A 27,548-nucleotide genomic window follows, 5' to 3' on the forward strand; every position below is an offset into this window, starting at 1 on the left:
TACAAATGTGTATTTAACAGTTATCGTGGCGCTGTTTTTTATTTATGGCGAAATTTTCATAAATCGTTTTCTCTAAACATACATTCAGATAAATTTATAATTATAAAGATTGGTACCCATTTTCATGTTTATATATAAGTGGATATAATTTTGCCTCACATTCCAACAGCCTTGAATCTCAAAACAATATATTGTAATGTACATTGTGCAGTGGAATCGTCGTCACTTCAAATGTAAAACAAAACAAGCTTAAATATATAAATCTAAATTGTTAACAAACTAAAATATATAAATATATAGATATATCGATACAATAAAATCGTAGATAGTTTGATAAACATCGATATCGTAGCCACCATCGATGTTTATCCACCTCTAACACTGGCCAAAACACAATTGAATTGTCATTTTAAAACCGAGTTTGTCGTTTTCATCCGGAAAAAGAACCAAGAAATGGAGGAGAGTTGGTGGGTGGCCAATCTGAAGGCTCTGGGATCGAAGCCGCAACGCCTGGAGGCGCTGACCAAGATGAACACGGTGATCGGCAAGGAGACGGCCCTTCCGCGCCAAATCATCGGACGACTGCTGTCCGCGGCGGAATTGTATGACTGTGCCAATCTCGCTGTGGGCTCTCCTGCCCCCAAGGATCCCGCCGTGGACGTGGCCCTGGAGCTGCTGGGTCACTGCTTCGACCAGCTGCCGCTGGACACCGCGGACGAGCAGCTCCCCAGGCTGCTGGGTCCTGGCCTAGCCCACCCGAATCCCGCCCTGCGTTCTCTGGTGCTGGCCAGTTTGCTCAAAGAGCTGCGCCGCCAGATGAACGCCGGCCAGGTGCACACGCTGCCAAACAATGAGCTGCTGTTTCTCATTCTGGACGAGCTGAAGCAGCCGGCGACGGAAAGCAGCTCGTTGGCCATTAATATTCTGTCGATTGTGCTCGTCCAGCGACTCGCCAATGCCGGCGTGCAGGCCAAGTTGGTGCTGCTCCTGCAGCAGGATGAGATCGTGCGTTGTCGCGCCTACGAACTGGGCGTGGCCCTGGCCAAGGGCAGTGCCGCCTCCCTTAGCGCCGTCGAGTTCATCCTGGATGCGGCCCTTAGCGAGTTGGATAACGACGATGTGCTACTGCAGGCTAGTGTGATGGAGATTCTAGTGCCACTGGCTGAACAGAATCATGGCCTCTCCTTCATGGAACGACGTCGCGTTTTCGATGTGATCAGCACTCGGGTGCAGCGCATCGAAGAGAATCCCCTGGACGCTCTGCTCATACCCAGCATCATGAAGTTCTTCGGCAAGATTGCCGCCGTCCAGCCGCAAAAGATCATCGCCGGCTATCCGCACATGCTGGCCTGCTTGTTTCAGCAGCTGCAGTCGGAGGATGAAACCATTCTGCCTACAGCCATGGACACGCTGGCCAATTTGGCCAGCACTCCGCAGGGAAAGGTACTGCTGCACCTGCATTTCAACACGGCTGTGCAGGAGTCATTTAAGATGTACGGCTCGTACACCAAGAAGCTATCGGCGCCCATTAAAGAGCGACTCCTGAACTCGCTGGATGTGATTTATGCGGCAGGGGAAACACCGCCTACCAAGGAAATCAAGTAATTTGCACTACATATTTTACATTTATCCTGCTGATGATTCCCTTCTTTGACAGTTCCATCCTTAAGTCCTGGTACGAGAGCTTCGCTGGGGGCGCGCAGGCCAATGCCATCATGGACCTGATCAACACGCCTTTCCCTGACCTCCAGTTGGCCGCCCTGGCACTTCTAAAGACCATCTGCAAGTACGCCTGGGGCATTTTGGCCCTGAAAAACACGGGAGGGGCTGTAGAGTTCCTTCTCTCGCGCCAAAAAGATCTGCACAAGGACGTGAAGTTTCTCAAGTGGGAGATCATGGAGATGCTGTCCGTAAGCGCTGAGTTTTCGGCCACCGAAATTGTGCGTTTCACGGCGTATGTGAACGAGGGACCATATCACATTCAGGCGGACGTAAATATAGCCACCGAACCGCAGGGCAACGCCTAGAGGGCGGTGTGCCAAGCATTAACCGCCTCCGATTAAAAATCAAATGTACAGCGACGGGTTCAATTAACATCTGAATATGTATTTATAGAATTACAATAAGATTTAACTATTAGATCACATGTAACAATGCCCCGCAGGGCAGGTCGAATTGATGGGGATGCAACAAATAGTCAGAATATTCATTGGACAGTTGTAAGAGGATTGCCTTAAAAACGAATGCTATAACATTAACTTTTGTATTTCTTATGGGGAAAATAAATGATATTAACTGAAGGAACTTAAATGTCTTATGCTTGAGTCTAGCAGGATTTATTTAAGGAAAGGCAGGAATAAGTGTGCCAACTGATAAATAATAAAAAGTAGGTATAAAGCAATTAGTTTAAGGCTCCAATTACTTGGAAATGTCCAATTGTTTAGCCACCCAATCCTTTGCCCCTCTTGTATGTAAGTCTGTTGATCTCGTGCTGCGAACCTCACCGGAATCTTCCCTTACAGATAGCTCATCTGCCGGTGGGACATCCGCTTTCGGCCCGATCCTCCGCCCACTCCGCCGCCCAAGTGGGCCAGACTGATGCTCAGTCCGGATTCGTAGGCGGTCTGGGTTTGGGATCGGGTCTCGTTGTTCATCAGCGAGCAGCTGGGCAGGGTGTGACAGTAGCGACGCAGCTGCTGCTTAAAGGCCGCCGTGGTCAGCGTGTAGAGCACCGGATTGAGGGCAGAGTTCACGGGCAGCACCAGCACAGCCAGCCAGGCATAAAGATCCGGCGAGATCTGGCAGCCTAAAAAAAATGCAATCGATTGGTAAATCAAATTACTAGAGACTTGGTTTTCTACCTACCGGAAAGGGCAGCCACTTTGACCACAATTATGGGCAGCCAGCAGGCGCAATCGGTGGTCACAATGATGGCGAAGCTGCATAGAAATGTATATGTTTTAAATTAAAATCAAATATATTTAAAGATTAGATATATTAGTCATTCTAGATATAATTCCAAGTGAAAATTGTCCAAACTTACCGAGTGGCTACGACATTCTCGCGACCACTGTGAGTGCTCCGCATCCCACCACCGGAATCCCTAATCGCCTGCAACATCCTTATGTAGGAGAACAGGATGAAAACCAGTGACAATGTGTTGACCAGGATAAACAGTAGTGCCGAATACTCCCAGCCCTTAAATATGATTTGTAAAATAAACAAATGGAACTGTCCAAAAACAAAGAGAGCTACCTTTGCATAGGGATCGTGGATGTGCAGGGATAGGCAGACACCGTTGTTGCCATAAAAGTGGGATCCAAAGTAAGGATTGGGAAGGAGCGGAGCCGCAGCCAATCCAAAACTAATGCCCCACAAGAGCAAAAGACGCAGGACAATTCTACGGGAGACATTTATAATTAAAGTATTTTTGCAAATACTATAATAAAGGCAACTAAAATGAATAAAATAAATAACAAATATGATTACATTAGAAGCCAAGTTTGGAAGGTAAACACAGTTTCTCTGGGCTATGATATTTGAGTGGTCGAAAAATCAACAGGCTTGAGAAAAAGTAATTAAAATAATGGGATAAACAAGAACTTTTTTTCTGTTCCTTGATGGAATCTCACTTTAATTTCATGTACAAACATAGTATACATTGTATACCTTAGCACTTACCGAACTTTTTCCGTATCTCTGGGCTTCAGGGGCCTCGTCACGGACATCAGACGATCCCAGGTGACCAATGTAAGGAGCAGCGTCGACGACTGGCAACTGAAGGTGCTGAGGAAGCCTACGATGAAGCGGCGGACACATAACTCTCATTAGCATCCCATTAGGGGATGGTTCGGGGCAATCGCGGGGGGATACGAACCTGCGAAGGCACAAACGCCGCTGTGCCGCCAGGCCTCCTCGTATTTGATGTACTCGCCGCGGAAACTAATGTCCGCACAGGCAATCAGCGTCAGGTAAATGCCCATGAGGAAGTCGCTGGCGGCCAGGTGGCGAAGGTAGAGCGAGTGCTCCACATTGCTCCGCGACTTGTAGAAGTAACGCCCGAGCAGGACCAATAGGTTGCCCACCACGGCAATGGAGGCCATAACCCAAACACTGTTTGGGATGAGAACACAGAGCCACAGATAGAAAATTGTATACAAGGTGATGAATACTAAACAATTTTATAAAATTGATACCAAATATTCAGTTAAATTGATGGGTTTACATGTTATCTGCTTAAAAATATATATTTAAATAATCTAAATTAATCGTTTTGATGATCTATATAAACGAAATTAAGTCTATCTTATAGAATAAATTGTAAGAGATGAAAACTATATCTTTAATAATGGTATTCTTAATTATTTGTTATTATAATATCATAAAAATAATACCAAATATTCAGATAAGTTTATGGGTTTACATGTTATCTGCTTAAAAATTAATATTTTTATCATCTAAATGAATCATTTTGATGATATATTTAACCGAAATGAAGTCTATCTTATAGAATAAATTGTAAGAGATGAAAACTATATCTTTAATAATGGTATTCTTAATTATTTGTTATTATAATATCATAAAAATAATACCAAATATTCAGTAAAATTGATGGGTTATCTGCTTATAAATTAATATTTATACCATCTAAATGAAGCATTTTGATGATATATATATAATCGAAATGAAGTCTATCTTATAGGATAAATTGTAAGAGATGTAAACTGTATCTTTGATAATGGTATTCTTAATTATTTGTTATTATAATATCATAAGAATAATACCAAATATTCAGTTAAATTGATGGGTTTACATGTTATCTGCTAAAAAATTAATATTTTTATCATCTGTATGAATCATTTTGATGATATATCAAATCGAAATTATATCTATCTTATAGGATAAACTGTAAGAGATGTAAACTATATCTTTAATAATGGTATTCTTAATTGTTTGTTATTAATTAGTGCGTACTTTCAAATTCATTACTCCATCTTTTTCAAAGTGTGTAACGCTAAAATGGAGAAGAAAATCACTTTCGACCTTGGCTTGGACAATTGTCGTTATGCTGCTACCCATAAATTCGGGCAATTAAAGGAAATTTAAGTCTTGCTGTGTTTGACCTCTGCGTTTGTGGCTTCCACAATTGCCAATTGCCCTGCCCGGGTGTCTCATTATTGCAGTTCTGCTGACCGGGGAGGTGTGGCCACGAATGCTCGAGTGGAGCAGAAAGCACAAAGCACGTGGCACAAAGCACAAAGCACAGCGGCAGCAACATCAGCATTCTCAGGAGCAGAAATGGCAAAAGTGAGTGTCGACTGTGATTCAATGACAATTATAGACACTATGCCATGATGCCTTATGTGCCTGTAATTTATGCAAGTGTTCCGCTTCCCATTCATTGCCAACACTCGGGATTTGATGATGATTGAGCATCATCAGGCTTGACAAAATGGTGACCCAAGAAACAGCCTGCGTGGCTGCCAATTTGGCTAAATGACTATTAAATTAAAAGGAGATTCGGATACTCTTGAAGGTACTAAAAAGTTTCCTTAGATATACAGTTGAAGATAACAAAAAAAGGGTCTTAGAGTAGCTGTACAAATTAATAAAGGTAGATGTCAAGTCATCTCATCTAAAACCTAGACATAGAAATGTAGCTTAAGCATGTAGCCTCAGTATCTATAGCTGCAAAGAACATAGGTTGTAGGTAATTTACAATACATACATAAATAAAGGTATTTAATAATCCCATTTTGGGGCAACCACAAGTTAAGATGATATACAAAAGTAATTTACATGTATTAGACTAAAACCTATGGCATAAAACGCCCTTTAATAAATCAGCTCTCAGGAAATTCGAGTTTTGGTTTCTATGGGCTCTAAACAAATCGAGGTTACCCAATCAGACAAGCTGAAGGTTATTACCGGCGCCCCCCCAGCCTGCAGCAACATCGCATTAACGTTGTAAATTTTAGGAAAACATCCCTGGTGCACAGCAGCAAAGGATGGGAGTGCAGTTGTAAACAGAGGCTGGGAATTCAGTTGACTAATAAAAGTAGAGAACAGCCTGAGAGCAACGGATTGAAGCCAGCCGGAAAAACGGAAGCCACGCCAACGACTTGAAAACCTAAAGTATTTAATTTTTATGAAAACGTCAACTTAGAATAATGAAATAATGTACTAAGCACAAAAGCAAATTCTCGCTGGCACCGGCATCCTTGCAGCCTCTGGTCCTTGGCTCCCAACATCCCCATGTTTGTCTGGTTGTGTGGGCACATCTTGGTGTTTGCCCACGGTGGTAAAACCCAAAGATGGAGATGAAGATGAAGACGTGGGACGAAAATGAAGACGGCGGCATGCAGAGTGTGTGTAAAATGTGTAAAAGGCAAACAAACAAACAACCGACAAGGAAGGAACGTAATTTTCATTTTTAGCAGAAACACATCCTAGACGACGACGATGGGGCGATGGCAGCCAGCCAGATAATCACTCAGCAGTCTTGATGACAAGTGACTGCCGGTTGCCAGTTTCCAGTTCCGAGTTCCCTGCTTTCAGTTGCCAGTTACCAGTTACCAGTTCCCAGTTCCCAGTTGTTGATGGGTCTACTTATTTGTCTTGCCAAGTAGCTACTTGCCCAAAATACCAAATGCGGACCGAAGCTTAATATTTAGACAGCGGGTCTAGAAACTTCAAACGTTTCGGGGTGTTGAACAATTAGCACAAAAAATAAAAACTGCGGGGGACTTGGCGCCCAACGTGGGGCCAAGGAGCTACGGAGTTCACCGTAAATTAAATAATTGATTACGCCAAGAAATCGTGACCCGTAAAGTTTCTCATTTCCCTCATAAATTACTTTTTCTAATGGTATCCTATCCATTTATATGTATGTATAACTGGGTTGACACAGGCCCAAAAGATTCACATATTGTTCTAACTAAATTTCTGTTTTAGGTCAAAACTCAAGTGATACACTGTCATTTTGAAATATTCAAATTTGGCGGTCTTGAATTAAACAAAATACCTTGAGCCCGATAAATAAGTAAACAAAAGTTAATGGCGCCCAACGTGGGGCCAAAAACCTATTCCATCTTTAACATATATTTAACCCACTACACATCTAACTTAAGCAGAGAACCAATTCCTTAGGTCGCTCATGTATTCAGTAATGTTCCTCGTAGGCAAGACAATGCAGTTCTCGCACTCTAATTGCACCCAAGCTCGGTTGAACTTGCAATTGCACAGACTTCGAGGGCCATAATGACAATGATTTAATTGCAGACTAATGAATCCGATTTACACACAGACCGCAGTTCAAGGCCCTTCCAGTTTGCCGGGCTTTTTGTAAGGGCTCTTAGCTTGATTATACCGAAATCATATTATGTTCGGGGGCTTAACACTCGGGACTCACCTGCCTCTCAATATCTGATTGTCCAGTAGGTGCAACTTGCTGCTGATGCCATCGCCATGTGGAGAACAGACCCGCACATTCATGGCAGCGCTACACAAATGGAACCACGAGAAGTAACTGCCAACGACAAGGAAGGGCATTTTGGGTTTAAGGGTAACCTTGCTCATAACCATTACAATTTGTCTGACGGAGGATTGGGTTACCAAGCTTACTTACATATAATCCAGGCTGCTCAGGTTTTTCAGAACCCGCGGATCGAGGGTCTGGAAGCGATTGCCCGTTAGCAGCAGAGAAGTGAGGTTCTTCAAACAGGCGAAGGCCTCCAGGTCGAATCCCTCGATGCGGTTCTCGTTCAAGTGTCTATTGGGGAAATCGGAGAAAAAGGCAGGACATTTGGGTGAAAGTGGTTAACACATCAGAGCTGCGCGGGTTTATGGACCAACGCATAAAAGCCAAGTATTGGTTCGTTTTTTCTTATTTGCATGCGAGATTGAATCCGGGGATAAAAGAGCAGAGCTTAGAGCTTAGGTTCAGGCAAAGTTTTATCATTAAAGTTGGGCCACCGATGCCGTGGCACGTATCTGTTATTTGTCCGACCATCTCTCTGATGTTTTTCTTGTATATCTTGGATATCTCTTTTTGATTTTTGCCCTGCATGCAAATCATTCCAGCAGGCTAATCTTTGAAGCCTCCTCAATATGCATTACATGATGGCTGTGGAATGCTGGTCGGGGTTGCTAGTGTATAAGTTTTCGCAAATGAAAAACTGTCAGCTTTCGGCTTTGCATTCCTTTGGACATGAGCCCACATAACATTATTGATAAATTAAATTCCTCGGCCAAAGCGAAACTTAAACGGCAATAAATCCAAATGACACTTTCTGCCACAGCTTTTCCCCCTCGGTCGCCCTACTCATTCTACTCGGGATCAGAAATCGGAAATCAGGGTGCGAGGTTCGAGGTCCCGAAGTCCTCTGGTCACAGGGGTTTTACGGAAGATGGAAGCAGAGGCAGAAGCCAAGCAAAAGGAAAAATTCATCAGAGGTCAAGGAAGTGACACTTGTTTGTTCGATGCCCTGTATTTATGACTCGCTGGGGGTGTTTTCGAACGAAGAGCCCCTCTGCTAAGGCTTATAAGCTATGTTGAATGGTATAATACATAAAATAAGAGAAATTCAGTGAAAGTTTAGATATTTTAATTAATTAATTAGAGTCTGGTTCAAGTTGACCCTTGATATATGTATAGTAAAGGGATATTCTCAGGTATTAAAGATATATTCATTTTGATTCACTTCGGTAATATTTATATAGCAACCACTAACCTTGGATCTAGTAAATCCGTTTCGTTTCCCTTTAATAGAACGTTTATAATGACCGTTTATCTATTTATAGTTAAGAGGTATTCTCAGATACTAAGTATTGCCGTTTCGTCTCACTTTGGGAGTGTTTATACAGGGATTCCTATATCTAAGCTTCTTATTTTACAGGGTAAGTGATAAGTTTTTCTAAGTAATAAACAACTTACAGTCCTTGTAGATTGCTAAGATTGCAAAAAGTTTCATCTCGTATGTGGGATAATCGATTGCCAGCCAGATATCTACAATCGGCAACAGATTGATATATTTATAGGTGTCCCGTTTAGGAGGGGATTGTTTCATTTCTACTCACAAATGCCTGAGCCGTGGAAAGGGAAATGTCTGTGCGGATATGTCCTCGATCTGGTTGTGATCCAAGGACAAAGTGAACAGATTAAGCAGGGTTTTCGGAAAGCTTTTCGGATCCAGTCGCTTTAAGTGGTTTTCGTTGAGATAGCTTATGGGGAAGGAGATACGAAAAACAATTCAATTTACACGTATTTTAAGGGAATTCGTAAACGGAGGAACTTACAGCTTTTCCAAATTGGAAAGTTGGGAAAACACCTCGGCTTCAAAGTTCCCAATGCGATTACCACGCAGGTCCCTTAAACAAATGTATATCTCATTATGGTGTGCTTCTCTTTTTAAACCAATTTTTAAACACTTACAGCTCCTCCAGATGCTGTAGATTCCGAAAGTCGCCCCGTTTCAGGTGGTGCAGGCGGTTGCGTGCCAAAATTCTGACCACCCCCGGAAAATCATATGAAATAGATAAAAAATCTCATTTTAATGCTGAAAAGTTGGCAACAAAAGCTCATGCAATTGCATCCAGCCAGTGAAAAGTCGGCACATATATTTCGATTTTAATTAGCCATTAAGCGCAAGGAACAATCGCCCCACGAGAAAATGCACTGTCACCCCTGAGAAACAGTTCCCTGACTAAATTTCAGTACTACACTATGAGAAATGGTGTAGTATACGAGTCAATTTTTGGTATTTTTCGTAAAAAGCACCAAAGCTACACTCAAAGACAATAGAGCCGTGTTTGGATGAAAAAAAAATGTTGAAAACTGTTTAAAAAGTAAAAAAACCTGTTTTAAGAGTGTGGGAAAAACTTGATTGTTTAAATGGTTATCCAAAGATTTTCTTTGGGCTTCTCTATGCACGATTATTTTTCTGATAACGTGTAAAATGGAAACTAGAAATCTTCAATAAAAATGTGACCTGCCAATATATCGTCTTAGTATTTTTTTCAATGTGTATTACAATTGTCAACCGGACAGAGCCAAGTTTCAGGCCAATGCCAAGTGCAGCTGGTCTTCCGGATTCGGTGGCGCCGGAGACGGAGTACTACGGATATATCTTCCCCCCCCCCCCACTCACACACACATATACACATTTAAAATCCTCCTTCCGCCGCAAAAGTGTAACTGAGTTGTTTATGTGTTTTTGTGTGCCGGCAGTTTTGTCTACTTTGCAGGGTGATCAAACGGGTATAATGAGTTGGATTGGCCACAAAGAGGCTTTCTGAGATAATAGTAAGAAAAGGTTTTAGGTGAATATTACTATTGACTAAGTGCACTAAAAACAACCAAGTTACGTACCTATTAAAATAGTTTAACAACTATTAAAAACAGTGATGTATATTTTGTTGATGCTTTAGTTACTATTAAATAGTACAACTACCATAAAATAGTAAGTTGTGTGTATTTTGTTGTTAAGAGAGAGTTTCTATATAGCTCGACAATTTGATGGGCTATACTATCAATTATATATATTATATTGAATCAATTTGAGCCAATAGTTTTATGTGTGTATAAAATTACTCAACATTTTTTCGACTTTGAAATGCCAGCACTGATTAAAAAATAACTAAGAATATATTCTTTTTTTTGTGAAAGTCCTTGTCATTTTCAACTTGATACGGGGCGTATAACATTGAGATGTATTTTCAAAAAGGGAGATTTTGAATTATACTATTTCCAATACCTAGTTTACATTATTCAATGGTAAAAGTGATACGCATAATATATGCTTGTGAATAGTTTAGATGATCCTTACAGTATTTTTTGTAAAGCTGCATAAGTACAATAAAGGTATTCTCAAAATTAATGACCAACAACTTTTGAAAACTAACTAGTTTTTCAAAAACATATCTGTCTTAAGAGGACGTTTTAATATAAATGTACTAATAAGACACCTTTACTTATAAGGTTTAGTATATCTTTAATTTAAATGTTTTGAAAAGCTTATATATGATCTGAACTTTTCAAATTTTGTTTTATTTTTGTTTTAAAATTTAAATATTGATAATAGCAAAACAGAGCGTACCGGTTCGATCATATCCGGTGGATTAACCTTGTTTTGGCCTTTACCGCTTGCCCTTCGCCAGCTGGCGTTGTTATTGTTTTTGGTCTTTTGGGGCGGAAGTGGGTAAGGGGGCGTGGGCCTGCTCGAGTCAATGCACAAAACAAGCTGAAAACTTTTTACCGCCTGTGCTAATATTTTTATGCTCCGAGGCCGCGAGGGGGCGGAAAAATGGGAAAATGGGAAAAGCCCGGCACAATGGGGCAAGAATGCGATGCCACATTGTCAGTCGATTGGGCAAGAGGTTGGCTTTAATCCGGCAACAATGGGCCAACTTTATGGGCCAACAAAGGTTGACAGCAATTGTGATTGTGATTAGCATCGCCCGGTGTGTGTGTGTGTGTTTGTTTGTGTTTGTGCGAGGGTTTTTCACTGCGCCCCCCAAATCTCATATGAGTTCTGATATAATCGACCCTCTACGGTTATTGGCAATTACTGGATTTTTGTCATTTAGCACCTACGGCTGGCCAAAAAATAATGGCATTTTATCGCCGCATATCTCTCTGCCCTTCGAAATTGTGCCATGCACTTTTTGTTGTTGACTGGATTTTGTGCATTGGTAAATTGCGAAAATTTAAGCCAAGTTTGTGCTACTTTTGCCTAATTTGATTTATGTTTAATTAGCATTTATTTGCCCACACATAAATCTGTAATCGTTTTGCAATTGTATTTTTAATTAAATTATTTATATTAACATGAATAGACGGCAAAGCCAATGGATGAAATAAATAACATAGGTACTAATGCAGGGCTGAAATGTGGACTACACGGAAGTTAGCTAGCAAAGTAGATGAAAATTTAATATTTGTAATGCTTTTAATGGAATATGTAAAGTGAAATACAAGTATCTAAAAAACGTTCAGTGAAGATACGTTTTGGTGACCCCGACCTACATTACACAATGCTTTAAAGTGTCAAATATATATGGTTTACTTTAAATATTTCCGTTCTTGTTCAGATTATATACAATAAGCTAATATTCATGAGCCCCCCGGAAAACAATCATAAAGCAGGTGACATTAGTGCCTTACTAACAGGGCTATAATGTGGACCATACGAAAGTTCACTGTTAATCAATCCTTTTTGCTGATTCACAAAAAGAACAAGACTAGTTTAAACTTAGCAAGCCATTAATTTGTACATGAACATTTAGTATTTTTAATGTTTTTATGGAGTATGTTGAGTTGAAATAAAATTTTTTAAAAACTTTCAGTGAAGATACTTTTTGGTGACCCCGACCTACACTACACATTGCTTTAAAGTGTCAAATATAAATGGTTTATTTTAAATATTTCCGTTTTTGTTCAGATTATATAAAACTAGCTAATATTCATGAGCCACCCGGAAAACAATCATAAAGAAGGTGACGTTAATGCCTTACTAACAGGGCTAAAATGTGGACCACACGGAAGTTCACTGTAAATCGATCCAATTTGCTGATGCCAGAAAAAACCCAGACTAGTTTAAACTCAGCAATGAACATTTAATATTTTAAATGCTTTAATGGCACATGGAAAGTATTGAAATAAAACAATTTTAAAAACTTTCGGTGAAGATAAGTTTTGGTGACCCCGACTTACGTTTATTAGTTTTAAATTTCACATTGCATTAAGGTGAGAAATATTGTTATTTGGTTTATTCTTAATATTTCAGTTATTTTTAAAGACTATATACCTACAACAATCTAGTTAGTGAGGCCAGTAAAAAACAGCATAGCCCGCTGTAATGAATACCGGATGCACCGATAACGATACTTACAGAATCTCCAATTGATTGCCCTCGGGAAAGAAGTGTTCCGGCAGATGCGGTAATTTATTATCGTCCATATAACTGGAAGGACATTACGAGCATAAGTAGGAGTGGGCAAATTATTAAAGAATCGACTGGAAGAGGGGGTAAAAAAACTGTTAAGTGCACATAAATAATGAGACTTAATTATGAGTTATTGTTGGGAGTGGGTCACGTTGCTGGGAATGGCTAAGGATGCGTATACTCACAGTTCCCTCAGTGGGTTGTCCGCCAGGCGATCGAATGCATGCGAGGCAATCTCTCGGATTGAGCAGAACTTCAGGACTCTGGAGGAGAAATAAGAAACAAGAATGTACAAAAATCCAACAAAAACTGGCGACGACTCGAGTGAATAAAACGTAATAAATATGAGATTCAATTGTTAACTTGGCACAATGGGCGTCGGCTAAAAAGTTCCTGCGTGGCAACAGCTATAGCCCCCTTAACTTTTTAGCCCCCATCTCCGTGGCTGAGATATGGATAATAATACGCTTTGTTTTCGTCGCCTCATTGTTTTCGCCCAAAACTTCGGGGTTCATTTATATGTGCAAATACGGCACTAACAACTTGCATTTCGTCTTCATTAGGAGCTAGGGACCTTAAACTTTTTTAGATGAATTCAATTTGATATACTTTAAATTGCATTTTACAATTATTCTAATATTTCAAGGGCTTACATCATTTTTTTTTTGATTATACCTTAAGTAAATGGTTTAAGACCAAATTCGACATTTCTATTAACCTTAATAAATCTCTTCCAAACTGCATTGCCAAAACCATTCCATGCAGCTAAAATGTATTTCATCCAATTTGGTCTCCATTTGGCGCACCTAATGGCCCAATAAATTTATATTTTTGTTCTGTCTTTGTTTTGCCTCTAGTTTTATGGCTTAATGTGGGATAAGCCAGTGGACAGAAATGTCACCTATTTATAGAAATAATTGTCTCCTTGATTTTTTCCCTGGAATTTTCTAGGCTGGCAATCAAAACAAGACCTTACCCACACACCAACGGAATGTCGAGGGTGTGCAAAAAAATATCCGAGCCCCTGGGCTGATATGAACATTGTTTTCCGTTTCGGAGGGTTGTTAAAAATTCATTGTCACCAAATCTGCCCACGAAATCGAGGGAAGATAAATGTGGGCTATTGAATGACTTGTTGAAAATATCCCTGGGATATAAATAAAGTGGAAGGCAGTTGGAGCAACCGGAGCATCCTTGTTATGCTGCAGGTCCTGCGGTCCCCCATCCCTCCCATCGATGTGTGCACATTGGCGGTTTGCAGATGGTAACTCGAGAAATCGCAAGAAACTAAACTGCGCTTTTGGGAAACTTTGGGATTTAAATTCGAGCTGAGATTAGTTAAAACTTTAACGTTATCTGGAAACTTGTTAGGCAACTTGAGCACAGAAAGAAAAAGGGCATCTTTAGTAGATAACCTAAGGTAACTAAAGGAATGCTGTAAAAGAAAGACTTAAATAAAAATTGTAGCATACTTTTCGGCACCTTTTATAATAAATTCAGATAGTTCTATAATTTGATGGAACATGTGTAAATCCATTTTCTGTTAAATTGTGGGAATTACTTAAGAGCTTTAAGCCTTCTAGTTTTCCTTCTGTAAGTGTACTTAGTCCTCCTCGTTGCTAAAATTTATACCTAGATCGTGCAAGAGCTTTCAAAAACAAGGCTTGCCTTGGCGGGCCGTGGGTGTCCATCTTCAGTGACTGGCGATACGACATGCACCACGAATGCCTGTTTTAAGCCCGGCCAGAATGTCCTTTGGCACAGTGACACATAAACTGCAGCACGATGCCGTCTGGGCCGGCATATGTACATGGTAGTATCTACGGATGCTTCTGCCAGCCTCGAAAGGCGGTGAGTCCCGGCTTATCCTTCCGGCTGTCTAGTTTGTACGTAATTTGTATGTACGCCAGCGTGTGATGGCCACCAGTGATACTGACACAACGACAACGACGACGACTACTTAAAGGCACCATTAAGGACACAGCATGTCGCTAATATTCAATGCGTTCTGGTCTGGTCCGAAGACCGGACTGGTCTGTTATGTTAAGTCCTGGCCCCCATCCTGCTTCCTCCCTCTCAGGGCCCCCTCAACAACTTGAACATACCCCATCGCTTGCAGCCGCTGCAGTAAGAGTCATCTGCTTGCATTTCCGTTTTAATTAAGAGCCCGACTGACGACGGCACACCGGAGTTATAACATCCCTTCGTTTATTTTGGACGCCCAAGAACCCATTACTCCCTCTATATATATACTTTATGGTCTCCGCTTAACACTCCTTAGCCCAAGGCCAAAGTGTAGGATAGCTACTTACAATATCTCCACGTCTGGCAGTTCCCTGAAGAAGGTCTCGTAAATGGTTTCGAAATTGTTTCCCGTAAGATCGCTATAATTAATAAGAACGCTTATTAAATAACAAAATATATATGTATTCGGCAATATTTAAAGCAATATGTTCTATGTATATCTTAAACTTTGGTAAATATTATAATAAATAAAAATGAAATCAAATTAAGTGTAAGCAGCTAGTATAATAGAGCGCAACTGTACTTACAGCGTTGCCAGATCGTGCTGCGGCAGTAGTCCTGGTATAACGGTAAGCTGTTGAAAGCGGCACAGAATTTCGGCACCTCGACAAGGACAGCTGAAGTTCTCGTTGCGCCACACTGAGAAAATGGTAGAGTTCATAGAGGTTACATTATTGCCTTTGATACAATATCTTTTATTTTTATATTTTAACTAAAATGAGCCTTGCTATTATATAGATCAATATTAGCTTGCTATATTTTCGATCAGTTCGTTACTTTTATCGACTATTTGCAGTTACGGCACTCGCCGATCCGGAGGTTATCGTTCTTGCCGAAGGGCTGTTTCCTGTACAGGTGGTCCCAGTACTTGGCGTCCACTTCGTTGACACAGTTAAACTCATCCGAGGCGTCGTCGCAGTCGACACTTCCGTCGCAGTTGGCCCTCTGGGGAACACATTGCGCCGTGGTGTTGCAGTGGAAATAGCCGCCAGGACACTTGTCGCCAGAGTCGGGAACCAGGACAACGGACCCCATAGCGTCGATTGCGCCCAGCAGCGATATCACCTCGCGAACCGGAGCTTCCCCCTCTTTGGCGACCTCGATTTCCGTTTCCGGTTTCGTTCCGATTCCCGTTCGAGTGCTTTCTGTTGCCGTCCTTGTCGCTCCCTCTGGGCCTTCCACCGCATTGGAAGCAAGTGCGAGCAGGATGGTTAGAACAATAGTGATGGGCAGGCGAGCTGTAAGGGATCAGCAAGGCGATATCGATCAAAGACGATTGTTATCGAAAGAAAATCATTAGTTTGCTAGGAAGTTTTCCTTCCTTTCTGAATACTAAAGAGTTGAATTGGTATTAGAATTGGATTAAAATTATATATTATATATCTAATAAATAATAATATAATAAGTACTTGATTTTAATTAAAGCTAAGCCATAAAGATAATTTACAAAGTTTATTAGCAGGATAAAAATAGCGTTCAGGAAGTAATTGGAATTTAAACATTCAAAACGAAAATGTAGAAATCCCAGCACATTTCGCTTTACTTATGGCCAAGAGCAAAAAGAAAAGAAACTCAACGCGTCGGAACCAACAGATGTTTTTGCCTATATGGCTCCATAAATTTCTTTAGCAAATGGGGCCGAAATATTTGTTTAACCAATTAAATGGGTTAATTAGCATCCGATTAGCAGAACAACATAATGAGAGTTTCGGGCGAAGAGCATTTTTTCGGCCTACTCATTGATGTTTCACTTGATGAATTCAACGCGCGCTTGTGGATACATAATACATATAGGAAAATATAATATCAACCCCCCCTAAGAACCGATCCACTCATCTCCCCCTGAGGCGGTTGTCAGTGCATTTATCATTTTTAACGATTGCACTTTATGCGTCGCAATTTGCAGCGCCCACATGGAATCGCAATCGATTGGGACTGTGGGGGAAATATTCGATAGCTGAAGTTGGGAATTGTAAATTGCAAATATGTAAAATGTGTAATAAAATTGTTTGTAATAAAAATTACGCACAGTACATTTGTGGCCCAATGGCGATGAAATGGTCCGTGAAATCCCAAGCCCTCTTTGCCAACTGGCAGGACATTTTTTTCACGGCCGGCCCTCATAATAAGTGTGTATATTATACACTGTATAATCCATACCCCTGCCCGGAATCCTTTCGATTTTGTTGGGATTTCGATAAGGCATCATCCACATCATCAGCATGACTGGTTGACTTTCTGATGGGCGCGATACCGCGACAGCAAATGGAAAAGGCATAAAAACAAAACTACCTGTACAAAAAGTATAATTACAATGCGAAAACGGGAAGGTAAACAAATGCAAATCAAATTAAATCGATCTGTGGCAATATCAAACTCAAGAGGTGATGATACTATCGAAGTTTATGTACTCTATGTGGTAAATACATGTTTTATTATGGCTTCAAAAAATCCTCAGGCTATATTAATTAGCAATTTAAGTACTAACCAAATACCATTAAATTAACTTCAGAATCATATTTATAATTAGGTATATATTATTCTTAAGGACATTGGAACCATCATAAGACTTTAATGCAAATTAAAGTTCCCGATGCCAGATAAAAAGTGTTATTATTGGTTAAGTATACAAATAAACAAAATTACAAATGTAATTTCCAAACTGGAAACAAGGAATTATTCAATTTTAAAAGATTTTTGCATAAGTTTGGATTATGCACTCAATTCGATATTGGATGGACCCAAATCACATGAAGTGGTTCAAAGGATATCTGCTCTGTACAAAGGGGCTCTTCATAATTTGCTTAAAAAACATATTCGCAGATCAACAAATGGAAAATTCCAGGAGGTGGAAAACATATGGCCTGTCCTGTCCTTCGGCTTTTCCGGGTAAGCAAGGACCCCGGGATCCGGATGGGCGATTGCATAGCAGGTCATAACTCAGGCGGCGGAAAGGACAACGGATTGCAATTACCCCTGGAGATGAAGACGAAGAACCAGGAGAAGGACTGCCACAATGGAAAATGAAATGGAAATGATGAGGAGGGGAGCCGACTCTATAAAAGTGTAATTAAGCGCGTCAGCCAAAGGCGGGAATGGGGATCCAAATGCCAGGACAAGGACAAGGGCATTGCGCATTTGACACGTGTTGCTAATGTGCCGGGGGATGGGGATCCAGATGGGGATGGGGATGGGGGTTAAGGTATAGGGGTTACTTGGAGCATCAGCCTCCCATGCAATCCAATCCAATTCCCCCCGTAAACCCGACAAATGCCAATGGCGTATCAACGTTTTGTCAACACATTTGCGGCAAATTGAAATGTTTGATGTGTGCGGCTTGGACTCGTCTGGCTACTGCCATGATTGATGAGCCCGATCCCAGCTGGGGGCATGCCCCTTTCCCATTTTCCCCTATCTACCGCCCTCTTTTCCGCCCCATCAAGAGTGCACCCAGAGGCTGCTGCAAGAACGCTCTTCTCAGAAAAGATACTTTTACAACTTTGTAGCTCATAAATTCTCATTGAGCCAATCAAAGTGGTGCACCTCTACCGCAGCCCATCGATTCAGAAATTTACACTGGGGCACAAGTGAACATTGGAAATCCAGAAATCACACAGATAAAAGCTCTAAACCAAAATGTTTAGAGGGTTAAGCGGTTAACCTTTCCATTCTTTAAACAGAAATTCTTACAAACAGGCAAACAGACAGAAAAACTGGGATCTTTTGTAGCCTTAAACGTTACTTGTAGTGCGTTTATAGAAGTTTGCACTTACAAATATATGTTTCCCTTATAAAAACTAATCTTTTTAGGTAAATAAAAAATAGATTGATGTAATTATTGATTACAATTTTTAAAATACAGTATAAACAAGTTGTTATGTTTTAAATTAGAATTGAATTGGATTTTTTTCTTGGCTTATTATAATTTTAAATTTTGTAATTAATAAATTTAGGAAGACTTAAAGACTTTTTCTCAGTGCACGGGCACGCCCAAACACTTTATCAGACCACCCTCGAAATTGACTCGGATTTGTTTATTCAGTCTGACCCTTGCCTTGCCCCAATTTCTCCCCACCTGACATGGCCCACAATCGGTGGAAAGTAGCCTCAAGAGGCAAGAGATCCACTCTTTTTTTTCGACTCGAGCAGGCAGCAATTAAAACAAACGAAAACCTAATAGAAATCCACGAAAATAGAAGTCAATTGCGCTCGACGGCTAAGTAAACAAATTGTCGGCAGTTCGATGTCCGATGTCCATTATTCCAGATTCTCCCTGTCGGCCGATCAATATCTATTAGATCATCTGATGAATCAGAGCTCCTAATTCAACAATAACACTAAACGTAATAACTTACTTTGTAGTCAAATATAAAACAAAACATCTTAAGCATTTCCTTGAAAAAAAAACAATTCGTAGTCAAATATATTATTAAAAAATATTTGCAATGTTGAAAACTAAAAAATAAGTACAGCTAAATAGTTTGTTTAATGGTTTTCACCCGCTCTTCGGCGATTGGCATCTGATTTATCTGGCAAACAAACATTGCTGGGCCAGCATATTAAATGGATCTGGGATGGGAATAAGGGGTTTTCTGCCCATTACGACATGTACTAAAAACAGCTGAGAAATTCCAAAAGTTTTATTCACTCCGCGTCGTTTCGACTGTTTAGATTCAAACGGATTCCGAGTTCGATTTTCGGTATTGGAATGGAATTTTTATACTCAGCCAAAAATGGGAAAAGAAAACGAAAACGAAAACTGAGCAAACCGAGAAAAGTTTTCGGCTAACAAAGTTAAAACAAGAATCCGACTGGGCGAGCAAGAAGGTCAAAAAAATTATATAAAAGCATTAGAAAATCAAAGGCCAGTGATAAACAAAAAAGAGTGCTCAAGTGCCCATTTGCAATGGGTTGAATATACTATATATCATATAGGGATTCGTGCAAGTCCCTGACGAAGTTTTGTTTTTAGAGGGGGGGGGAGGTTAATGTTACACAATCCCATTTAAGAGATTCACTTGGGTTTGCCACACTTAATTACTCGATGGGAATTAATCATTTCATCGTTTTTTCGAATATACATAGCTTTTCCAGCCTAATGATTAGGGATGGTGGGTGGTATTTGTCAATAGCTCGACTTTGGCTGTTTGAACTGCCGCTGACAGCAGCGGCAAGCAAAAACAAATGGAAATAAATGCGATGCGAAATGGTTAATGCCCGTGCGTTTGACTCCGCTGGGTCAGATGGGTCAGAGGTCATGTGACACACGGAGACGGGGGAAGTCCCGGCGAAATGAATCGGTTTCGGGGCTGCTTTTGGTACACAGCGATAAAATGTTACCATGGCGATCTAAATAGAAATTCAATAAAAACATGAGAGAACGCTTTAGTCGATGCCATCGACTATCAGATACCCTTTACTCAGCTAAGGGAAGTGCGAGGGAGATAGAGATATGCATGTAGCAAAGCGTCTGTTCCCAAGATTGCACACTTTATTTGCTTATAACTTTTTAGTAAATGGTCCGAATTGAACAATTTTTGGCATGTAGATGGACATAGATAATCAAAACAAAATCTCATTTAAATTAATAATATTAAAAATAGTAATATTAAAAATGTGGACGCTGGGCGTGGCACCCTGCTGAATCAAACTTGCGCTGCGCAAGAAGCTTTTATAGTTCTTCCCTTTTACTCCACGGCTAACTGGTATAAAAATCACTTAGGTTATGAACCAGGAAGCTCTATAAATTCTTTGAACACTTTTGGCACCTTTGTTGGAAACTTCAAGAACCCCAGTGATTTCCGTAGTGATTGTCAACAAAAATTGAGTTGTGTGAGCACAAACATTTATAGAGACGAGCGATTTTCGCTATTTTGTGCAGTACATAGATTTTCTCTCTCTGCACCACTGTTCCGATTTGTCTTATTGCTTTTATTTTCATTTCCTTTTTTTATCAGTCCTTCTCAGTTAGGCTTCAATCGGGGATTTACGCAGCCATTTTTATACCATTGCAGATTGTATAATGATTTCAGTTCGAAGTTTGCAACGCAGTGAAGGAGACGCTTCCGACCCCATAAAGTATATATAATATATTCTTGATCAGCATCACTAGACGCATAGTACCATAGGAGCGATCTGTTAATTAATGTTAAAATTATACATAGACCGTTTTATTTCGTTTTCGGTAAACATACACTGTAGTAAAATGAAATGGAACATTGTCTTAAAATTTTTGTAATTAGTTTTTAGTTTTCTTAAAGTCAGAAATCTTTGTACCTACAATGCTCCCACGCCATGCAAGGGTATAGAATCTTCGGCGTGCCGTGGTTAGCTTCCTTTCTTGTTCATTTTTCCACTTGGCAGGGTCAGAGGTCACATCACTCACACACAGACACTCTTTTGACACATATGTAAATACCGTTGTTTTATCTTGTTTCCTATTTATTTTACCGACCAACAAAAAAATTATCCCCATACTGATTTCTGTCCCTTTTTTCTGACCTAGATTAAGGCATGCCAAAAAGGCTACGCATAAAATTAATTAGATGACCTTTTTTATGCAGTAAATTTATTCCCAAATCACATTTCAATTCATTATTTAGTGATGTAATTTAATATAATAAGTAAAATCTAGTAAGATCGAGAGGAATAAAGTACTCACTTTTAATCTGCACTAAAATTAAACCCGTTACCCGTAAAGTAAAAGGGTATACTAGATTCGTTGGAAAATGTTGTAAAAATTTGTATTCTTATTATGAATACCCATCTACCTGCCTAAAATTTTTGAAATCGGACCAGTCATTAAAAAGTTATAACCAAAAATAATCAATATTTTGCAATTTTGGAAATCAGCTGTTTTCAGTAATACGCCACCTAGCCGCTAGGGGCGCTATAGGCTAGTTGGCGCTATAGGCTAGGTGTGTTAGTGAAAAAGCAGAGATGTTTTTAGCATAACTCTATTCCATTCGCACTTCCTTAAGCTGAGTAAAGGGTATGTGATAGTCGATGACATCGACTATAGCCTACTCTCATGTTTTTATTTTAAATGCAATATATTCTATAATTTAAGTAACATTATAGGGGAATACCCCTGTTATTTTCAAGCGATATTTCGCCACGAGAACTGGTTTGGAAGATCATCGAAATACATCGATAAGTAACCACAACCACAAACAAAAGAATTGTTGCTTTGCGGATGTATGGACAAATGTAAAATTGCAGTTTAACTTCGTCACAACTAAAAAGATTGTTTTACCAGATATCGATCAGCGAGAATGGAGGAAGACCACTATATGATACTGGGAGTGGCCCAAGATGCCACCGAGGAGGAGATCACGAAGGCCTATAAGCGGATGGCCCTCATATATCATCCGGATAAGAACCATCACCCCCGAACGGTGGAATACTTCAAGAAGATTAGGGCCGCATTCGATGTCCTCTCAGAAAGGAAATTGAGGGCGGACTACGATCGCAGTTTGAAACGCAAATCGTCGAATATAGTGTCTAATCCGAGGCCTGCAGGCACCCATCCAAATTATGAGAATCGCCAGACCAATCAGCTGGAAACCCCCGACTTACTTCCCACAATATGTGCCGTTGGCGGTGTATTGGTGGGTCTCTTTATGGGATTCAGCGCTTTCAAGATGTTCAACACGGCCAACAACAACTAAGCGGATCACGACCTGCTCACGCGGACAATATCGGCATGGTACACCATATAGCAATTAGTCCAAACATGTTGTAATTATTCGACTCCAAGGTACATACAAATTTAAATAAAATTCGGTTAATTAAAAAAAAAAAAAAAAACATCGCAATGTTTGTATCTGGAAATATACTCAGCCATTTATTAGCTTAGATAGATCCTACTTTTTACCATTTTAAAATAGCGTGACTCCTATTCTATTTAGTTTTTTTTTTATAAAATTATTATTATCAACATTACAATCCGTTAGCACAACATTCCATGGGATTTTCGTTTAGTGTTGCAATTATAAGACAATTGCAATTAGTCAGTGCACAAACATTTTAATATAATATATTATAATAAAACATATTATAATATAATACCAAACTAGCATAATTGCATCTGAATAATAATAATAATAAAATGCTGTTCTTTTATTGGAGCTGCAGTAATTTTGTGACTTTTTTTGCATCTGTAAACTTTTTTAACTAAAACTTAGCGTTCAATTGACTCGTCAATGAATAGAATCGTACATGCAATGTAATAAAGCTATAAATGACAAAAAACAATAAGTGCTGCCTGCATTATGCTGAGTCGTAGATAAAAAGACTGTTAAATGAACAAGCGCGGAATATATAATTCAAGTTGGCCAAAAGTTCCGAAAGTTATCTGGTGCGAAAACTTTTCGAATCGCAAGGAAAACTTCTTTGGACAGCGACTTAACATAATTCTCTTATGTAGTTCGTTGATAGTTGTGTATTTTGGGAATCAATTATTTGCCAACTAGTTATCGAAAAAGAAATCAATTAAATAAATAGATTCATAGAAAAACAGCATATACCCCTGTTTTTCTATGAATCTATTTATTTAATTGATTTCTTTTTCGATAACTAGTACTTTCTTATAATCTAAGTCGAGAACTTTAAATATGGATAGTTATGATAGTACATAAATGGTTGTTTTCAAGTGAAAACTTTTGAGTTATTACCTCCCCTGACAAATCCAATAAAACAAAACCCAACTCATAGGCCGCTACTTCGATTTCTTTGAAGGCTTAATGTGTTCGCACTTCATTAGCGAGCTGCGTGCTTTCGCATGGCCCCTGATCCCTTGGGATTTCGTTTCGCCACCTCCATATAAGGAATCGAATCATTCGCACTTCAATCATATAAGAGCTCTATGGCCCCGCCTACCGGGGGATTTTGGGGGATTCCCAGACCTCGCGTTCCTTAGTTTTTGTTTTTGGCAATCACTCAGAACGTTTCACATGTCCGTGTCTTTATTTTGGATTCAGAATAGGATGGCCCAACGCCTTAACGGCTCAAGGGCTGAACACCACCGAGCAACCACATCCGAGCGAACCCTAATGAGGCATAACCTTTATGGCGGGCACTGTCATTGCCCGCTGCCATGGACAATTCATTTATGCGAAGCCTCAAAAATAACGCCACAAAATTATATGGTTTACTTGATCAACCTAAAAGCTCCGCTGGAACCGGGGACCCACGCTCCGAAACTTGATAGCGGGCCTTCAATTCATTGGCCCTCTGGACATCATCGCACTTGGACATTGGACATCGATTAGCGACCTCCGTATAATGATACGGATACGGATGGGGAACTGAATGGAAGGAGGATGCCCACAGATGTTATGGAATATTGGGGCACTCGAAAAAATTATATACAATTTTATAATAGAAAAGATCTACATTTTGTAAAGCTTAAGGACTTTTATATTGTTCTGTTGATCTCAGAAACTAAAAGAGCTAGAGAGTTCAAATTTTAGATTTAGATTGTTTGTTAAGCGAATATGCCACGCCCACTCTAACGCCCATAAATTATTCATGCCAGAATACAATTTTAACTGAAATGTATTGAACCCGTTAATACCTATAACTTTAAAAAATCGTAGATATGAACGCGGATATTTCGGAAAGTATCAAATATAGAGAATTGTGATTTCAGATTTACATTTCTTAGCTTTGTGTGCTTCCTTGTTTTTATTAAAATTGCAGAATATGTCACTTAACTATTTTTAATTTATAACACATTAAGGAAAAACGTTTTTCAAATTATTCGACAATAGCAAAGGTTATTTTTTATATTCTTATTTTTACTAGATAAGTCTGATTTTCAATTAGCGTTAATAATAATAAAAAACATTTTTTTTTTTTGCGTGTAAGGATAGATGTTAATGGATCCGCTCTAGTGCACCCACACGCGGACCAACTGAAATTGTAGAACCCCGGCCCATAAATAACGATTGCCGGCCGTATTCAAATTACCTAAAAGCGGAATATCGGAGTTGGGTGCGAACGGGGATATGGGGATTATCACTCTGGACCCAGACCCAGATCCCAACCCCCCGGCCAGATATACCCATATTTTCGGGTTGAACTTGGCCTCCAGCGACAAGTTCTTAAGTGGAAAATCGCTGGACCGGTTTCCACTTACACATATTCCCATTTTTGTGTATATGTGCCGGGGGGTCATGAAAAATCGTGAAAAATTGGGGTCGGGAAAAAGGAGTTAGTGGGCGGCAGCATCTCGCACACTTTCACTTTTTCGGGTGCCTGAGTTACCATTTTGTTTTTTCCGCTTCTCCGGCAATTGTCTGGTTTTTCCTACGGCTTAAGCTTTGTAACTAGGATTATGTCTTATGAAAGGTACAAGAGCGTTCTTTTAAAATTTATAATTGACATTGGGCCATTTGCTAACTAGAGTATGACCTTTTTCTGCTTCTCCGGTAATCATGACGTAATCCTTTGATGGGTGCTTTAATTAGAATGTCGAACGCGAAAAAAACCAGAACCAGTACAAATAACAAAAAGACGTTTAAAATAATTAAGTCATCAATAGTTATTATAATTACGATTTGTACAATTTATTAAAAATGTAAGAAACAAGCTTAAAAACCTACAGCTGCCATACATTGAAGATAATCCTATTACCTAATAAGGAATAATAAATATTTAAAATAGAACTGCTATTATTTTAATCCTTGCGTAATGCCCTGATAAAGCAAACCGGCAGATAAGCTCATTGTAAATACCGAAAAGCTTATAATTACCCAAAGCCGCTTACGCGAATAGTTTTGCCACAAGGATTTGGGGCGGGATGTAATAGAATTCCAGGGGCGAGAAGTGAAGACAATCTGCGCCACATAATTGACACATTCCACTGGTTTTTCGTGGGCTATTAAGAGGTCTGGTTTCGGGGTGAGGTGCTATGCGAATAATCCCCGTAGCCATGGTGCTATATGCCATATATGGCAAACTAATAACACAACTTTCGGGCATCAAGCGTTGTCAGGTCAGCGCCCATTTTCCTGGCCACAGGAACCACAAGGACCAACACTAGAACACCCTGAACCCACTTACATACCCACTGCTCCTTCCCAGGGTTTACCCTTCGCCTGGGCATTTGCAATTCATTCGGGCCCATAAATCTAAACGGCACCACGCACTTACACTTAATGACATTTTATTACAAAAATTTAACACAGACCCATCGACAGAGATGGAAATAGAATAGATGATATTGCACTCCAGCAGGAGGGCGCGAAAACTCAGTCACTGGGTCGCCGGCACATTTTAATAACAAAAATTAATATGCAAATTGGAACAGAATTTTAATTGAAAATCGGTTCGGTAAAAATACATTTTGGACAAGGGGATTTGGTACATTTTCGAACTGCCAAACCGTATTTATCTAAATTCTATCAATTTTGTTATTTTGATTCAACTATATAAAAGAGTTTATTATAAATGAATCATTGATTTCAACACTGTTTTTAATTCTTATTACACAATTTTTTTCAAACTCCCTTGGTTTTTTGCAAGAAACTTTGCCAACACACCTGAAAAAAACTTCTATTAAATGCACTTGTCTTTTTACCAAACAAGTTTTGTTTCATAAAGCACAAACTCAGTTACAAAACTTGCTCGTGCCCTTTGAACTTTGTCAAACATTCAGCTCTTTCATCATTTTTGCACCTTTTTTATGGACATAACTATGGAAAATGCGAAATTCTTACTTTTGTCAAAAAACTAATGGTTCTTTTATGACCTAAAGTTTCTAAATGAAGACATATTGCCCACGAAGTTCTTATTTCCAACCTTTATCACTGCATAAATGTTTCATACATTTATTTATTTTATATATATTTTTGTAATATTTAAAAGTAATGATGCCTTTCTTTCTGTATTAGAAATGTTTTAAATTGTAATAATATTATTATTATAAAGCTCTGTTTTATAAGCACAAAAAATACTTCTAGTCTGTGTAGTCTCTGTTAAATAAATTTCCTAAAATCACACAATTTACTAAAGAATCTTCACGACTTCCCTCTTGGAATTTCGCATTATCCCGCGGATAATATCCACCTAACGATCCAAAATCCCCGACACTCGCATGTCCACAGATGGCCAATATCTTGGCCGGGTTTATTATTTCGTTTCGCTTTAAACTGCCACACAAACATTGCGGATAAAGTAGATAAAAACATATACACATGGGGGCTCGAGGGATATCTGGCATCTATAACTGCATCGATAAATATACAAGACGGGGCACAAAAAACCAGAAGGGATTTGTTTATTTATTCGGGACGTACGCATGATCGCTATTGACATCCAGGGAGTTCTCTGCTCTTCCACCGATTTAACGGGCAATAAACAATATTTAAATATAGACTTCTTCGATAGGCACAGTCAAAAAAAAAAAACAAAAAAATTAAACTTCGCCGCACTTTAATATGAGATCGTTCCGGGGATCCGAAAATATATAGATCGCCGGATACTGCCGAACCGATTTTTCATCCGCAGCGCCGCGCGTTCGCTGCCAACGATAACAAACAACTGAGCTGAAAAAAGCCGAGGCGCCTGCAACAT

At 39.7% G+C, this 27,548-nt stretch overlaps 3 protein-coding genes across 3 annotated transcripts; 2 read left to right on the top strand and 1 right to left on the bottom strand.

The window, feature by feature from the left end:
• The first annotated feature begins 369 nt into the window (after positions 1-369).
• LOC119557206 (26S proteasome non-ATPase regulatory subunit 5) lies at positions 370-2,300 on the top strand. Its single transcript, XM_037869862.1, has 2 exons — positions 370-1,601; positions 1,658-2,300. Exons 1-2 carry the CDS (start codon positions 454-456, stop codon positions 2,025-2,027), a joined length of 1,518 nt encoding a protein of 505 aa, XP_037725790.1. The 5' UTR covers positions 370-453; the 3' UTR covers positions 2,028-2,300.
• Positions 2,296-27,379, bottom strand: LOC119557205 (relaxin receptor 2). The gene is made up of 18 exons (XM_037869861.1): positions 27,272-27,379; positions 15,770-16,207; positions 15,497-15,608; positions 15,257-15,328; positions 13,130-13,207; positions 12,891-12,962; positions 9,434-9,505; positions 9,298-9,369; positions 9,079-9,222; positions 8,936-9,007; positions 7,628-7,771; positions 7,412-7,528; positions 3,878-4,113; positions 3,682-3,796; positions 3,256-3,400; positions 3,044-3,198; positions 2,866-2,939; positions 2,296-2,806 (listed from the first exon to the last, which is right to left on the bottom strand). Exons 1-18 carry the CDS (start codon positions 27,288-27,290, stop codon positions 2,517-2,519), a joined length of 2,427 nt encoding a protein of 808 aa, XP_037725789.1. The 5' UTR covers positions 27,291-27,379; the 3' UTR covers positions 2,296-2,516.
• On the top strand, positions 22,110-22,778 carry LOC119557207 (dnaJ homolog subfamily B member 5-like). The gene is made up of 2 exons (XM_037869863.1): positions 22,110-22,166; positions 22,228-22,778. The coding sequence occupies exon 2, from the start codon at positions 22,244-22,246 to the stop codon at positions 22,637-22,639; it is 396 nt and encodes a 131-aa protein (XP_037725791.1). The 5' UTR covers positions 22,110-22,166; positions 22,228-22,243; the 3' UTR covers positions 22,640-22,778.
• Positions 27,380-27,548: the final 169 nt, after the last annotated feature.

Source organism: Drosophila subpulchrella, chromosome X (genome assembly GCF_014743375.2).
Source record: "Drosophila subpulchrella strain 33 F10 #4 breed RU33 chromosome X, RU_Dsub_v1.1 Primary Assembly, whole genome shotgun sequence".
NCBI lineage: Eukaryota > Metazoa > Arthropoda > Insecta > Diptera > Drosophilidae > Drosophila > Drosophila subpulchrella.

What these genes read in the sequence shown, in the direction of transcription:
- LOC119557206 (XM_037869862.1), top strand. Translation starts at nt 454, where the DNA reads ATGGAGGAGAGTTGGTGGGTGGCCAATCTGAAGGCTCTGGGATCGAAG. An exon ending in CCGCCTACCAAGGAAATCAA is followed by an intron (nt 1,602 to 1,657) that starts GTAATTTGCACT and finishes CTTCTTTGACAG; the next exon opens with TTCCATCCTTAAGTCCTGGT.
- LOC119557207 (XM_037869863.1), top strand. Translation starts at nt 22,244, where the DNA reads ATGGAGGAAGACCACTATATGATACTGGGAGTGGCCCAAGATGCCACC.
- LOC119557205 (XM_037869861.1), bottom strand. An exon ending in CCTCCGGATCGGCGAGTGCC is followed by an intron (nt 15,609 to 15,769) that starts GTAACTGCAAAT and finishes CCATTTTCTCAG; the next exon opens with TGTGGCGCAACGAGAACTTC. An exon ending in AGAGATACGGAAAAAGTTCG is followed by an intron (nt 3,401 to 3,681) that starts GTAAGTGCTAAG and finishes TGTCTCCCGTAG; the next exon opens with AATTGTCCTGCGTCTTTTGC.